At 42.4% G+C, this 15,862-nt stretch overlaps 1 protein-coding gene across 1 annotated transcript in view; it reads right to left on the bottom strand.

The window, feature by feature from the left end:
* Positions 1–880: 880 nt before the first annotated feature.
* Positions 881–15,862, bottom strand: part of Rhoh (ras homolog family member H) — a 34,771-nt gene continuing 19,789 nt past the window's right edge. The window contains exons 2-3 of the mRNA XM_027938520.2: positions 3,406–3,514; positions 881–3,079 (exon numbers count right to left, since the gene is read on the bottom strand). Coding sequence (XP_027794321.1) covers positions 2,292–2,864 — 573 coding nt within the window. The 5' untranslated portion in view covers positions 2,865–3,079; positions 3,406–3,514 and the 3' untranslated portion in view covers positions 881–2,291. The remainder of the gene's footprint in view (positions 3,080–3,405; positions 3,515–15,862) is intronic.

The following is a 15,862-nucleotide window of genomic DNA, read 5'->3' as shown; positions in this document are numbered from 1 at the left end:
ATTTGGAATAGTAAAGAATAGACATAACAATAGTCTACAGAAAGGTACCACAAGTATTGAAGTGCAAGAAACATATGCCTTCATGCAGGCCAGCAAAAATAAATATATGCTCATGTAGAACATACATTAACCTGGATTCCACCCAAATGAACTGTTTTCACCTCTCACCCCTTTGAGCTGGTGAGAGTCTGCTTCCTTCTCATAACTACTTTATAGTACAAAAGCCCAAATTCTGTGTTTCTCCAGTTCAATTCAACACAACTGTATTTAGCTCCTGTTCCTTCCCTGTGCTAGGCCTTGGGGACACAGAGATGATAGGAGGTGGCACTGCCTTCAAGAACATGTAACCCAGCAGGGACGACAGACACTGCCTGGCTCAACTTCTATCAGGTTCCCACTGAGGAGGGTTCAAGCCTAGAGTCTTCTCCAAGCAGTAGGCGCAGGCCTGGTCTGTGTGTCCTAGCCTAGATAACAGCAAAGCCATTTGTGCCCTCCCTAGCCTGCCTTTCCTCCTCTGCTGGAGGAACCACACAAAGGTGATACAGAGGCAAGGACTAGAGGGATGAGACATGGGTTGAAGGCAGATCCTTAATCCCAAAGAATCGAGGCAACCCTCCCACCAGAGACTAAGACGCAGGTCCCAGGCCTTTTACTGCATGTGGGTGAGAGGAGAGAGAGAGGAGGAGAAAGCAGTGTGGGGTGAGAACAGATTTGATTTTCAACTCTGATTATAGCTATACAGAATTGGCCAAATAAGGCAACTGAATGCTATGCCAGCGTGACTATAATAATAGTCACTCACCCAGCTGCTGCCTTACCTGTTATGTGTAATAGCCTGTGGCACCATAATAATGAGCACATAAATAAGTACTACCCTAAATGTGGTTCAGGTGACTCTCAGTTTTATTTGATTGAGGCAGAAAACGACATATCTAGGTAGAGTAAATTATATATCTTCACAATTTATTCAAGTTACATAGAATTCTATTAAAAGTTTTAACAGATAAACAACATCATGATTTTAAGCTATTAGATAGAATAGGGGTTTAGGGGTGTGTGTGTGTGTTCATCCCTATTTATTTAGTATTATCCCCAGTAACTCTTAACAAAGAGTAATTACCTGAGCAATTTCTTCACAGCTGTGCTTGGGATTTATTGGTTTTGATTTTTCATTCAAGAATTTATGTTCATGAAATAGTAAAAGCTATGAATTCTACCTTTTCTCCTTGCACACACCTATACAGGCACTTTCTCAATTATTCAGAATTAGATCCTAAAATTCATAAAGCATGTTGTCATGCCAGGCAGTTTAGAGTTGGAAAACAAGTTTGTCAAATGAACCACCAAGCAGAACTTCATGCCTGCCTACTTTCACAAGACCTTCAGCCACTCAGAGCCACCATGTCAGAAGTGACAGGCAAAGAGCAGAGGTCCCTGAAGTGAGCATGAGCTCTCACTCCTGTTCCACGTCCTGCTGCCATTGTCTGAAGCAGTGTGATTCCCTGCCGGAAGCATTTCCCTTCCAAGGGACCTGGGGAACGGACGACTGAGGAAAACTTAGTGCACAACTGGGATTCTTTGGGTGGAAGGTAAGATGGCATATAAGAAATGCTTTTTTACAATTACAATGAAATACGGTGGTAACTGTGGAAAATCATTAGGCAAGTAGGGAAATATGTTTATGGAACCGTATTCTATATACAATTCTAAATAACAGGTAAGTGGGAAATGGATTGCAAGAATCAGTTAATGGTCATTTTAAAATTCGATTACCTAGGAAAATCCAGCAGGCAAGTGGTTTTGACAGAACTACTGATTCAGGTTATAGTGTTAAAAATAACACTATAAACATATGGCGAAGCCCCATGAGGTTATTTCATTCATACAGCAGTTTGTAAGTAAGTAGGAAAAGACTTCCCAAGTGTGAAAACTAATTATATACAAGAGCTGCATGGTTTGTTATTATTTAAATAAAGTGTGTCTTTAATTATGGAATGCTTGGAAAACTCACTTCATTGTCCAAAATTATGAAGGACATTTTAGTTTTTTTAATTGAAGATGAACTATCCATTACAGCTTCCCAAGGGGTTTGTTTCTCTGATCATATTGTGTGAGGTGTTCTTTGTAGTTAGTGAAAACATCCACTGGCCCAGTCTCAACAGCTGTATCCAACAGGAAGGGCTGCTGGGGGGTGCCTGGAATCAGCACCGACCTTCCCATCTTGCCTGCTTCCCCCCTTCCCATCGTTCTTTGGCATGTGTTCCTGAATGTTGGGTGAAGTGTCCTGGGGATTAGAAGATCTTGCACTCGATGGAGAAGAGCCTCCTTCTGTTTCGTCGCCTGGCCTGGTTGACGGCAGTCCGGACAGCACACTCAAACACCTGCTGCACTCCCCGGTTGCTGAGGGCTGAGCATTCCAGGTAGCCCTTGGCTCGCACATCCTGGGCCAGTTTCTTCCCTTCTATGGCATTGATGCAGGAGGCCCTGTGGGGCCCCACTTCCCGCTGGTCGGTCTGGGTGGCTACCACCAGCACTGGGGTACAGGGCAGGTTGCTCCTGATTTCACCAATCCACTTGTTCTTCAAGTTCAGGAACGAGTTATGGTTGGCCACGGAATAGCACATCAGCACCACGTCGGCCTGCTGGTAGGATAGGGGGCGGATGCTTCTGAAGGCATCGTTGCCAGCAGTGTCCCAGAGGCCCAGGCTGATCTGGATGCCATCCATGAAGACGTCCACACCCGTGTTCTCGTACACCGTGGGCTTATAGGCCTCGGGGAAGGTCTCGGAGGTGAAACGCACCAACAGGGAGGTTTTCCCCACAGCGCTGTCACCCACCAACACGCACTTGATGGAACTGAGCATCTTCCCAGACTGGAGTCCCGTGCCCAAACCCTGAATCCCCAGGAAAGTAGCCCTCAGTGGGCTACCGCAGCGAATGCCATTCAGCAAGGGGACCAAAGACCAGGTGGGCTTGTGTTCTCAGGGTGTCTGGCAGCAATCTGCAGATGTTATTTCTCCCCGTCCATCCACGAGAGAGGCACCATCTACGTGGAAAACTTCCCAAGCCTAGTCTCCAACTAGAACAGAAAGAGAAGGAGGGAAATTGAGTCTTTTTTGTGTGTTATGATGACCGGGAGCTTTCTGAATGGCAAGCTGATGGAATGCGGGGGGGGGGGTGGGGGAGGCTCATCTCAGGGCAACTTCCCAACCCCACCGTCCAACCCCACCATCCAACCCCACTTCCCCCTCAGCTAAGTCAGATAAGACCTGTTCTCCCTCTACACTGGCACCCACAAGGCCTCCTGATCAAGAAGCAGAAGCTGATTGTATCTTTAACATCAGCCTAGTGATGGAAGCCCAAGCAACTGCTCTGAGCACCACATGTAAAAGCCTCAATAGCAACCTGGTGTGTGAATGCCGCGCTCCCAAGCTGGTGGCTGCTCCGCGCAGTGACCAAGGCAAGCACGCTCTCCCTGGCTTCGGTTTCTGGTGGATTCCAGACCCTTTGGGAACTGCAAGAAAGAGAACTGTGATGAGCAATGGACGCTAAGTGCATTTGCTTCATTGGTTAATCATCCAGTCCTTGGCTAGGTGGGAGTTCAAGTTGAGACAAGAAAAAATAAATCACTAGAAGCCGGGGGTGGTGGCGTACACCTGTAATCCCAGCAGTTCCGGAGGCTGAGGCAGGAGTATTGCAAGTTCAAAGCCAGCCTCAGCAATTTAGTGAGTCCCTAAGCAACTTAGCAAGACCCTGTCCCCCCACCTCCACCCCCCAAAAAGGGTGGGGGGTGAGGATGTGGTTCAGTAGTTAAGTGCCCTGAGTTCAATCCCCAGTATCCCCCCCCCCAAAAAAAATCACTAGAAATCTAACAATTTGCTGTAGTTTTCCCCTTGAGACTTTCCCCAAAACTGGCTGCAGATGGAATAAAATGTCACTGGAGTTTTCTGCACCAGAAATCAGGCTCCATTATCTCCACAAGGACTTGGCTTTTTTAGCATGTTGCCTGAACTCTGAGCCTCAGTTTACACGTCTGTAAGAATGTGATAAATTTAGGAACCATTTTTCAGAGATGTTGTGAGAATTAAATTAGTTCTTTCTTCAACATTCTCATGTTTTCAGATTTCTACAGACTTTTCCCCACACGTACACTCCAATCTTTTTGGACGGCCATTAGGAATTCTATGACGTCCCTGGTTAAACAAAATTACTTTATTTAGTGCCTGTCAAACAGGGCTGCAAAAGTGAAGGACACAATCTGAATTTCATGAAAGGACCAAATAAACTCTCATTTGCTTGCAGGTGAGAGAGCTCCTAGCAATGAGCTCAGTCTTGGAGACAGTGTCCCATCTGCCAGGCACATTATCACAAGGCCAGACCAGCATTTCAGACACAGGAAAGGTCTCACAGATCAAAATTCAGAGATAAGGTTGTTGTTGCAGTCTGGCCTTACAACCCTCCCCATCAGTCATCTTCACAGCAAGACAATATTCAAAAATCACTCCTTGAAACCCTGAAGTTCCCTTCCAAAATACTTTTATCCTTGTCAATTCAGTTTCTATCTATTTAATTATACATAATAGAATTTGCAAATGAGTTAGTCAATACATAATACACGTGATTTTCCTGAATTCATGTTTTTTTAAACTATTCATTTGAAATGTCAACTCTTGAATGGCCACAGCATAGGAGCTGGGATACCACATGTTCAGCTGGGCCCTTTCTGAAGACGTTCATGGGTGGCTTTTATGCACAGTGGTCCTGAATACCCATTTGCCACCAGACTTTTGAGGTATGGGTTCCAAGGTCTCAGACGTTAGCTCCTTAGACCTCAGAACAACTTAAATATACACATGTGACTTAGTCCAGAGCCAAACGTCTTAAGACATCTTTAGGGGCTGCGGATGTGGCTCAGTGGTACAGTGCTTGCCTAGCATGTGTGAGGCCCTGGGTTCTGTGACCAGCACTGAAAGTGGGGAGGGGGGACGCATTTTAAATTTTCCTTTGACCCCAATGCAGCAGACTGGAATTTTTTTTTTAAACGTGCATGTGTCAAACTTCTGGTTATTTAAATAAAATCTTCTTAATAGATTAATTAAGCTAAAGCCAGATTTCCTGAGTGACTACCTGTGAAAGGATGTTAAGGAGGCATAATATTAATTATAGGAGCTTAAAAGTCAGGTAGCCTTGGAATTGAACCTGAGCTGCCACGTGTGTGGCAACCTCAGAAGAGTTTCCTAGCCTCGGTATCCTCTTCTGTAAAAGCAGTGCAGAAATATCCACATCACAGGGTTGTCGAAAGTATTCAGCATGCCTAAAGGTATAATAAAATCTTAGTGCAGCATATCATGCAAACACCTGTGTGTACATAGTAAACACACAGCAAACGCTAAGTGTCATTATTAGTAACATTGTTAAATAATGATTACTAAATGTAAACAATTACTAATTAAAATGTGAAACTTGAAGCAGCACTAGAAATGCTTCTCCAGCAAAGGGTGCTCGGTGTACCTTCTTCCCAGACCTGGCTACAAAAGAGAGAGAAGTTTCTTCTTATAGCATACAAATAAAATACTATGGGAACCAAGAGATTCCTGTCTGAGCTTTGCCACCCAGAGACTCCAAAGCACCAAACGGGAAAAAGGGCTCTGTTCAGTCAAAGGGCCTTCACTCATTAGCCTAGTGACACCGAGTGGCACACCGAGTCAGTTTTGAAGGCCTCAGTTTCCCACACTGTTAAGTCCTTTAGATGACATTAGCTTTCTTGGAGGTTCTATTAAGACTGAAGCCACAGAAGCCTGCCACGGTGACCATGAGAACTTAAGCCACTGCATTATTGGTTGCAGTAAGATGAATGCTAAACCTTGATGACCAGCACAGCCTTCAGCAGATGGCCAAACACGGAGCTGGGGGTCAGGGAGGACATTGCAGCTCACACTCAACACCCTACAGAGGCTTGGAATCTGCTCTTCAGAGCGTTATGAGTACCCTCAGGTGAGCCACTGCAGACCACACCATCAGTGTGAGGTCAAGGGGCTGGATCGAAGTGAACTCTCTCCTCAAGGGAGCAATTGTGCCTTCAGTAAGTGGTTTCTGGTGGTGTCTCACAAGGAGTCGCCTGGCAGAGCCCAGCCGTACCTCTCTCCACATGGCACTTATTGGGTGTGGATAGCATTAGAGTAGTACACAGAGTGGCCCTTTAGGCTGTTCGTCTCGGGGCTCCAGTCAGACTGGAATTAACGAACCTTGGACCCAAGCACCTCTGAGCCCTAAGGACTGGATTCTTGTTGCCCTTTCTCCTTTTTCCACCATTTTCACAGAAAGGACACCTTCATCAGGCTAGATGGTTCAGACAGACACGGAAGGGGGGCTTTCCATTGCCAAACCAAGGCACGGGGCCCTCTGTCCACTCTGGCAAAGGGACAAAGACAGGCCAGAGGAAGGGCTTAGGGAATGAGGGGTCCCAGTCCACTTCCTCTGAGAACTATCCAGGAGGAAACTCTGACCTCACGTTAGCCTCAGTTCTCATCCCGTGCTGACAGACTCCACCCTTCCCCACAGCCACTCTGTGCTATTCACCAGAAAACCCCTGCACCCCATTCACCCCCAACTTCCACCCCTTCTCCAAAGTCTTCCTCTACCATCGTACTCCACTACGCCAGATGCCCCCACTGTGTCCCCATAATTCCCTGTGTGCCTTGGCATCAAAATCATCGCACTTGGGCTGGGGGTGTAGTTCAGGGACAGATCACTTGCCGAGTATGTGTGAAGTCCTAGGTTCAACCCCAGTACCTCATTTTATAAAAAAGCATCAAAAACATCACACTCTGCTGAAATGGTTGGTCTTCTCCTGTTTAATTCTCACTTAGAGATCTGCCTACTCTTCACAGGGAGTTTGTTTTAGGAGAATTATAGAGCAAAATATATCATAGTTCAAAGTGAAAGTATGATTATTGCTACCATTATTGCAGGTTTTAGGGTAACTGGTCGTCCATGGTGGTGGGGTTATTTTTGTTTTTGGGTTTTTTGTTTGTTTGTTTTTGTTTGCTTGTTTCAGCACTAAGGACTGAACTCAGGGCCTAATGCATGCCAGATAAGAGCTCCACCACCGAGCCACATCTCCAGGCCCCTCGGGTATCCTTTTCAAAAAACATGAACCCACAGCAGCCATTAACCAAGGATGGCCTGTCAATTACAGAGAATACATCTAAATGGCACCTTCTTCAAAGAGCTTTGAACAAAGGACCCACGCTAACTGACAGTAGCCAATTCATTCATTAAGGAAATTGATTCTGCAAGGAATCTAATCATCTTAGGTGACCAGGTAGTCAGCATGCTGTTCAGCAACTCATCTCCACCCTGTGCCCTTCATCGGTGGCCCACCACAGCCGAGCAGGGCCACTAAAGCTGCATCAGGCCTTGCCTAGAATGGGTGAACCCACAGGGAGCCCTCGGACCAGCAAAGGGTCTGGGTGCTTGGTTTTCATTTCTTTTCTTGAGAGAAAGGGAAGCGATTCAAAATGCCTTAAGCAGCTTAACAGAAAAAATAGTTTACTGTCTCTTAGATCAATGCCTGCTGGTGAGCCAGAGAGACTTCCGGTGTGCCAAGGGGCTACTGCCTGATGGCAAGGTTATCCCTAATTCAACAAGTGGGAAGGCAAGACAAGTGGCAGAAAGGAGTCTCGCCCGTGTACAATGTTGACATGAAACGCTGAGCTAGCAAAGTGTTCTTTTCTATGTTCTTTATAACAATAAAACTTTATCTAAGAAATCCCAGCCGCTTGGGAGGTCTGAGGCAGAAAGATCACAAGTTCCAGGCCAGCCTCAGCAACTTAGTGAAACCTACACAACTTTGTGAGACCCTGTCTCAAAACAAAAAATAAAAAAAGACTGGGGATGTGGCTCGGTGGTGAAGTGTGCCTGGGTTCAACCCACAAGACTTTTCTTTAATCTTAATCTGACAGTAATGTTGATGTATTTATAAGTGAAATGAATATGATGGTGGGATGTGTTTGATATTATTAGAGAAAACAACAGCAGTAAGGGCAAAAGATGAATAAGATTGGGAAAGTGTGGAGCCCTGTTGAATTTGAGTGATGGGCACCCAGGAGCATGTTAGTCTGGTCTCTATTTTTGTGTATATTCAACACTTCTCATGTGAAGGGGGGGGGTCTTTTATTTTCTATAACATTTTGTCCATGTTGGAGTTTTATTCTCACTCTCGAGTTGCAGAGAAAATGCAGACAAGTATTAGCAAAGGGAAAAGTAGATTTTATGCCATAGTGATTTCTTCAAGTATTTGAAGGAATGTCCTTAAGATTGAATGACAAGTGACAAAAGAATTGCCAGTGCACGTCTGAGAGCCTGCCTCCTGGGGGAAGGCTATGGAGGACAAGACACAGCCACGGTTAAGAATCATAAAGGAAAACCTGGTGCTTCAAGTATACCCTACTTGCATTTCAATAAGAATTCACATTTATTCTCAGGGAGGAAGGACTAACCCCAAAATGTATTCTAGCCAAAGACGCTCTGAAAGTTACTTTGCAATTACCCAAACTCCTAACTTCCTAACTGTTCACTAACTCCCTTTGGCTTTTCTGCCCTAATTCTGCAGAATTGGCTGTTTGCAAAAGAGCAAAAAGTCATAGTGAAAATAACTTTAAAAGAGAAGAAAATCAAGAGTGAAAATGTATTAATCACTCAAAACCAGATGACAAATTAAAGTAACCCAGAGAGTAAAGGAGACCGTCTGCCCTAGGGGTCTTATTTGTCTGAAAATGTGAGGGGGCCATGAGGCTTTCTACTTTAGGATTTAATGTTTTCCTCTTGAACTTAAGGTAGCTTAAGATTAGTCCTTGTCTAATCTTTACTTATTGTAGAAATAAGAAATCTGGATAGATCTCTACCAAGTCCCAGCTCTAAAGAACCTTCTATGACTAAGAAAACCATCATAATGCAGGGGCTCCACATACCTCATCCCCAGTGGGGGTGAATATTTACAATTGATGTACATTAAAATTCCATCTGCTTTTATTGTTATTGTTGTTTGTGGTACTGGGAATTGAACCCAGGGGTGCTTTACCACTGAACCACACCCCCAGCCCATTTTATTTTATTTTTTTAAATTTTGAGACAGGTTCTCAAAGTTGCTTAGGGCCTCACTAAATTGCTCGAACTTGCCACCCTCCTGCATCAGCCTCCCGAGTCACTGGGATTACAGGCATGCGCGTCAGGCTCAATCTGTTTTTTGACAACCCGTATTTGTTTTTCTTTTTGTAAATCATATTTTTTATCTACTTTAATAACAAGGTAGTCATCATTTCTTAATGACTCTAACATCTTTTAGAGGTTAAAGATATGAATGAATCCCTTTTGGGGTTAAATGTGCTATAATTTCTTTTTTAACATGTACACTGTGCCCATGTGTTATGGGAATTCCCCTAATTCCGGGCACTCCCCCGTCACTGAGCAAGCCCTCAGTCGTCTTTACAGTAGCATGTCCGCAGCTGTGGAAAGAAACGGCAAGGTGAGATGCCCCAAAGGTCATCTCATTCAACCCACTCAACTCCTCCAGGAGGGAACCAAAGACTAGAGGTTTAGCAGCTGGGGGCCAACTGGGGGCCCAGAAATGCAACCAGCTGAGTCAGCAGTCCTCTTATTCTCTACACAGTAAATTTTTTTTAAGTTATAGATGGACAAAATACCTTTTTTAAACTTATTTTTATTTTATGTGATGCTAAGGATCAAACCCAGAGCCTCACACGTGCTAGGCAGGGGCTCTACCACTGAGCCCCAGCACCAGCCCAACAGTACTTTTTCAAATACGTCTTAAGTCTACATTTTCTATCATATACTTTATTGCTTTACTATTTGAAGTACAGGGCCCTTATAGCTAGCTACCTAGCTATTCCAAATGATTCACATCGTAGCAACTGGTTTTTGCCTTTTTCCCAGAGAAAGAGGCTATTGTATGAGCTGGTGGCTTTTTATTCAAAAGTAGTTCCCAGTTTTAATATAAAAATGCTCTTCAAACAGCTGTTCCCTTTCTCATTGACTTCTTCCAGATATGTCATCTCTCTTTAGGGTCAATCATGAAGCTGTCCAACATTCTCTTAGAATTAAGATAAGCCCTTAGTTTACATATTGTGTAAATGCTTAAAAAAAAAAATCAAGCTGATTTCATTCTGGATATTTAGCTTGATGGATTGACAGGAGTGAGTGATTTAGTTTCAATATGTAAGAGTGTCAATTTGCAAAGAGTCCAGGTGTGGAGTTGGAATTCTCAGTTTGAGTCTCATCTCCCTCACTGATTAACAATATCATCTTGAGCAAGTGGTATAACTGGAAACGCAAAATGTGCATAATGTGCATAGTCCGTAAGCAATTTGGAAAGACTTGTCTCCTACACCTCGAGGAGTGCCTAACCCATGGTAAATAAGGAAAATAATAAACACGTGTGCCAGACCTTGTTTTAAGTGCTTTACGAAAATTGTCTTATTTATTATGACCACAACACTATATAGTCAGTACCATTTTTGTCTTATTCTACAACTGGGGAAAATTAGGTATAGAGAGACAAAGTAACTTAGCCAAGATGACCAGCTAGTGAGGAGGGTGTGGTTGAAACTCTGGAGGACACCTGGGAGCCCACTGCCCATCTCTACTACCCAACTCCCTGCTCCCGTCCTCCCTGGGGGAAATGGGACTACCCTTGTAACCCAGATGAAACCAAGTGACCCTAAAATTCAGGCAGCAGTGAGAAGGCAGATCTGAAAAGACATTTCCCATCTGTTGGGCAATTTCTTTCAAGGCCTGATTAGAACAAGGCCTGATTTCTAAGAGTGTGGAAGATTTCTTCCTTCAATACTTCACACACTGTCAGTCAATGCACAAAAGACCGCCATCTTTGTAAAGGGCAACTGGACAGAATCCAATGACATATGTTTGACACCTGGAGTTGATCATTTTTAAACCTCCCTTCTTGTATGAACAAATTATTTTCAATCATTATTTCTTTGACTCAATCTTTAGCTTTTAAAACAGACAAGTTACAATCCCCTAGAAAAATACATTTCGATTTTAAAAGTGTTATTTGTATTCAACAAAATATTTTATAGATGAACTAAAGTTTGCTTCTATGAATCAAAAACAAAAACACCTTGGACTTTTTACTCTGCTTCACTGTTTTAAATTTAAATACAAAGCCAGGTATGGTGGGACACATATACAATCCCAGTGACTTTAGAAGCTGAGGTAGGAGGATCACAAGTTCAAAGTCAGCCTCAGCAACTTAGCAAGATCCTGATTCAAAAAAAAAAAAAAAAAAAACATAAAAAGGACTGAAGATGTAGCTCAGTAGAGTGAGTGTCCTTGGGTTCAATCCCCAGTACTATAAAAAATCATTCATTCATTCATTCAAACTCCAAAAGGTCACACAGAATAATAGGATTAAAGTAATTGGAGTTCTGTTTCATGGTCTCTATGGTCATTGAGCTATCATTATTATCTTTCTAACCTACTATGCAAACTCAGGAATGTGTAAGGTTGGAGGTGTAATTTGCTCCCAAAGCTCTAGAAGAATCTGCACACACAATTAAGAACTTACTCCAATTTTATCACTGCCAGTGCATGGTAATAATAAAAGGTAGGCCTATATTGATTGTATTATTGTATTTAAATTCTCTACAAATGATAAATCCCCTTATTGCTTTGCATCACCCCATCCTTTATATCCTTGCCCATATCTACTGAAATTCTAATTACATACACTTTTTTTTTTTTTTTCAGTGCTGGGAATTAAACCCAAGGCCTTGCACTTCCTAGATAAGCGCTCAACCACTGAGCCACATGCCCAGCCCTATTTTGTATTTTATTTAGAGACAGGGTCTCACTGAGTTGCTTAGTGCCTTGACATTGCTGATGCTGGTTTTGAACTCATGATACTCCTGTTTTGCCCTCCACCCCAGCCGCTGGGATTACAAGCATGTGCCACGGTGCCCAACCTAGCGTATACTACTTAATCCACCAATTCCAATTCATTGAACACACTGTCCTGAGGTACCCATGCACGTAGTCAAGATGCCCAAGAATTTTCATTGTTGCAATATTCCTTACAGAAAAAAAGAAGAAGAAGAACTAGAAATAACTAAACGATCCATTAAGAGGCAGTGGTCAAATTAATTATGCCATATCCATACATGGAACCTGATACAGCACTAAAAATAATTAGGTCAGCCTATATGTATTGCCCAGGAAGGGTATGATATATTAGTAATTGAAAAAAGCGAGCAATTGAATGGTTTAGAAAAGGACCCCATTTATATAAAAACATAAATATACAAAGCTAATCTGGTGCCCTTGGTGAGTGCGATCTCCCCTTGCCCAGAAGGGCATTAGTCCAGGCAAAGAAAAAGTGTCAGTCCGCACAGTGATGGACAACCCCAGGCTCCTCAGGGATTCTCAGCTCCCCTTACCCAAGCCCCTCCACAGAGCAAAGTGCCCGAGGGAGGAACACAGTGGCTACTCCCTGAGTCATCTAAGGGAAAAAAGGAACAAAGAGGAATAAACTAAGAACACAAAGTTTGCACAAATTTTCAAAGACTTTTTAAATACACGTCTGGAATACAGACATATGTACTTTCTATAGAGATTATATGACAGAATATAAAATGCAGCTCTGAGATGAAATATTTCCCTAGATGCTCAGTTTCTGATTAAGTTCTTGATCAGAAAGATCAAGAAACTAGTAGAAACAAATCCATAATGTTCCTGAAACTCCAGAGTAACATTCTTTTTTAATGGTTTAATTCATTGCTTATGCATATATAATGTTCCATTAACATTAAATTACCAATTCATAGAAGTTTAGAGGAAAAAAAAAAGAATAACTGCCTTTAATTGGCTTTAAACTAGGTCTACTTTTAAAGAGCCTGATGGGGACAGAAGATAATAAAGAAAATGTTAATAGAGTTTAGACTGGGCCTAGAGGTTTGAAAAAAAATTTTTTTTTTAATTTGGTTAATAATGTCTCTGACCCTCACTTTCTTTTCCCCTCCTCTCTCTCTACAGAAGTGATTTCTTCTGATTACTTGTGGGGAGAAGGAACACAATGGCCACACAAAGGCTGTACTTCATCATAATAGGGTCCCATATAGTCAGAACCTTAGAGGAAAAAAAATCTTAAACAAGAGGAGAAGCAGCTTCTGCATATAAATGAGCTCCTTTTCAGCTTCATCCCACACAAAATTAAAATGTGAGTGGACAGTGCTCCAACAGAGGTGAATGCAAAATGCCAAGAGGACACTGAGGACCCAGGGCTGAACACGCTGAGCTGGTGGGGGTGGGGGGACAGAGAGCAGTGACCTTTGAACTAGGCCTTGGAGGAGAGAATAAGTTGGAGGGTGGGCCACATCCAGGCAGTGGAAGTGGCTGTGGCCAGATGTGGCGCAGGAAACCTCAGTGTATTGGGGTAGAGAGTTGGCTCTTGCAACTGAAGCACAGGTGGGGGTGATATCAGAAAGGGACACTGGGGCCAATTTGTAAAGGGCCCTTTGTGCTACATTAAGTATGAACTAACTTCCATCTAGCCTGTCCTTGCTCCTCTGCCCTGTCCCTGCTACACCAAAAATGCGACCCCCCCACCCCGCCTCGATGACCTTAATCTGCTGCTCTCATCTCCTGACGGGTGACCTTCCCTGCTCTTGCCACCTGACCAAGAGCCCATCCCAAGTACCACCTCTCGCATGAGGCCTTCCAGAAACTGCCAGTTAACATTGCTTTTTCTACATTGTTGAAAAGTATTTAATGATGTAGAGAAAAGTATACAAAAACTCTGTTACAACAAAAAGCAAATTTAAAACAGCATGTGCCGCATGATCCTGGTTGTTGTTGGGTTTTTGTTTTCTGCTTTTTTTTTTTTTTTTTTGGTGTGTGTGTGTGTGTGTGTGTGTGTGTGTGGTACTAGACATACGATCCTGATTTTCTTTATTTTAATAAAAAATAAGTAGAGAGAGGAAAAAAGTAAGGATTTGTATACCAAGATGTTGACAACTCTCATCCTGGTATGATTACCATTTTTTATGCTTATCAGAATTTTCTTCATAAATGTATACTACTTCTACTAAAATAAATAAATAAAGAGTGGTTAAAAACAAACAAAAAAAATTGTATTCCTTTGTAAAAGAAAATGTAAATACATCCTGTAGTTCCCTCCTGAGAAGAAGTAACATTTGCTAGTATCACTGGATGGTCACTTTCAAGACAGTGTGGTAAAGGAGATAAACAAGTGCTCTCCAGGTCCCCACCCACTCCCCAACTCCCCCACTATAATTATCCCTTTTGTCATAGCAGGTTGGTCTCACTAGGTTTGTAAATTTTCCCTCTTATTCAGTCTGGAACTCCTCCCAGCAGGGTTCTTTCAGACTCCACTTAAATTAACAAAACAAAAAAAAAAACTCAGCAATTCAGGAGGCTGAAGCATGAGGATCTCAAGTTTGAGGCCAGCCTCCACAACTTAGTAAGGCCCTAAGCAGCTTAATGAGACCCTGTCTCAAAATAAAAAATAAAGGGCTGGGGTTGTAGCTCAGTGGTAGAGTGCTCACCTCAGCACCATTTAAAAATAAAATAAAGGTATTATGTCCAACTACAACTAAATATATATATATATATATATATATATATATATATATATATATATATATATATATTTAAAATAAACAAAAATAAAATTAAACTTAAAAGGGCTGGGGATGTGGTTCAGTGGTAAAGCACCCTATTTTAATCTCCATTCCAATAATAAATTAAAAACAGAATAAATAAATAAATAAAAATGACCTTGGAATATTCCAGTGATTTGGATTGTGCTCAGATCATCCTGCTCATAATGCCCCCCCCCCAAAAAAAATAATTCTTGTTGGTACTAAGATCCTAGGAAAAAAGTTTCTTATGTGATGGGGATGGATCCCACGGTCAGCATCTGGTCACTGAGTACCAGGTAGCATGTTGGTTACAATCTTAAGGATCATCTATTTCTGTCTCCAAAGCTCCATCATTTAGCTACCATACTGGTCATTTTCGTCCTGCCTCTGTACTGCCTGAACTATTATATACTTAAAAAATCAACTCTCAGTGAACTCACGCGGCCTGTCCTAAGCAATCAAATGTATGAAATCCTGTATTTGATTATCAGTTATATTTTTCCTAAAAAAAATTAAAAGAAATACATAAATATTTAAAATTTTCTTAAATGTTTGCCCTAAAATGTTCCTGCTTTCCACCATGGTGTATGCATGTGCTGGGGAGGGAGAGAGGGGATGCAGTTGAGAAAGCCACAACCCAGAAAAGTGAACCTCTTCCCCAAGCCCTCGGCTTTGTGTGGGAAGATCTTGTATTTCTAGTCTTTGTTTGGTTGGTTGGTTCATTTTCTCTTTTGTATTTTGCACATTGGCCTCTCCAAAATAATAATTTAGCTAGGCAAGCAGACAAATAATTCCTGGAGTAGGCTAATCTGGTTCTCATTTGTTTTGTTTTGTTGCTTTTTTTCCCTATATTTTTCACTGGTGCATTATAGTGGTACATTCAGGTTCTCATTTGTTGATGGAGGAAAAACACAAGGAGGTGATTGTCATCTTCTGAGCTCTCCTGATGAGAGGAAGCAATGGGAGCAATGAGTCATGGTTTCATAAGGCAGCGTTCTGCTGAGTTGTGGCCCTTGGTGTAGTCATCATTTAGTCAAGTAAGGCACTTTCATGCCTTATTTCCACTGCATGTTTAATATTTACCTATATTTGGAATAAATAAAAACTTTACTGAAGAAACTTGAAACGATCCATCTCATTAATCTTTAAAAATCCCACCAACATGG

Source organism: Marmota flaviventris, chromosome 7, assembly GCF_047511675.1.
Source record: "Marmota flaviventris isolate mMarFla1 chromosome 7, mMarFla1.hap1, whole genome shotgun sequence".
Taxonomy (NCBI): Eukaryota; Metazoa; Chordata; class Mammalia; order Rodentia; family Sciuridae; genus Marmota; species Marmota flaviventris.
Note: the sequence above shows the minus strand (reverse complement) of the source record. Positions and strands in the feature narration are given on the sequence as shown.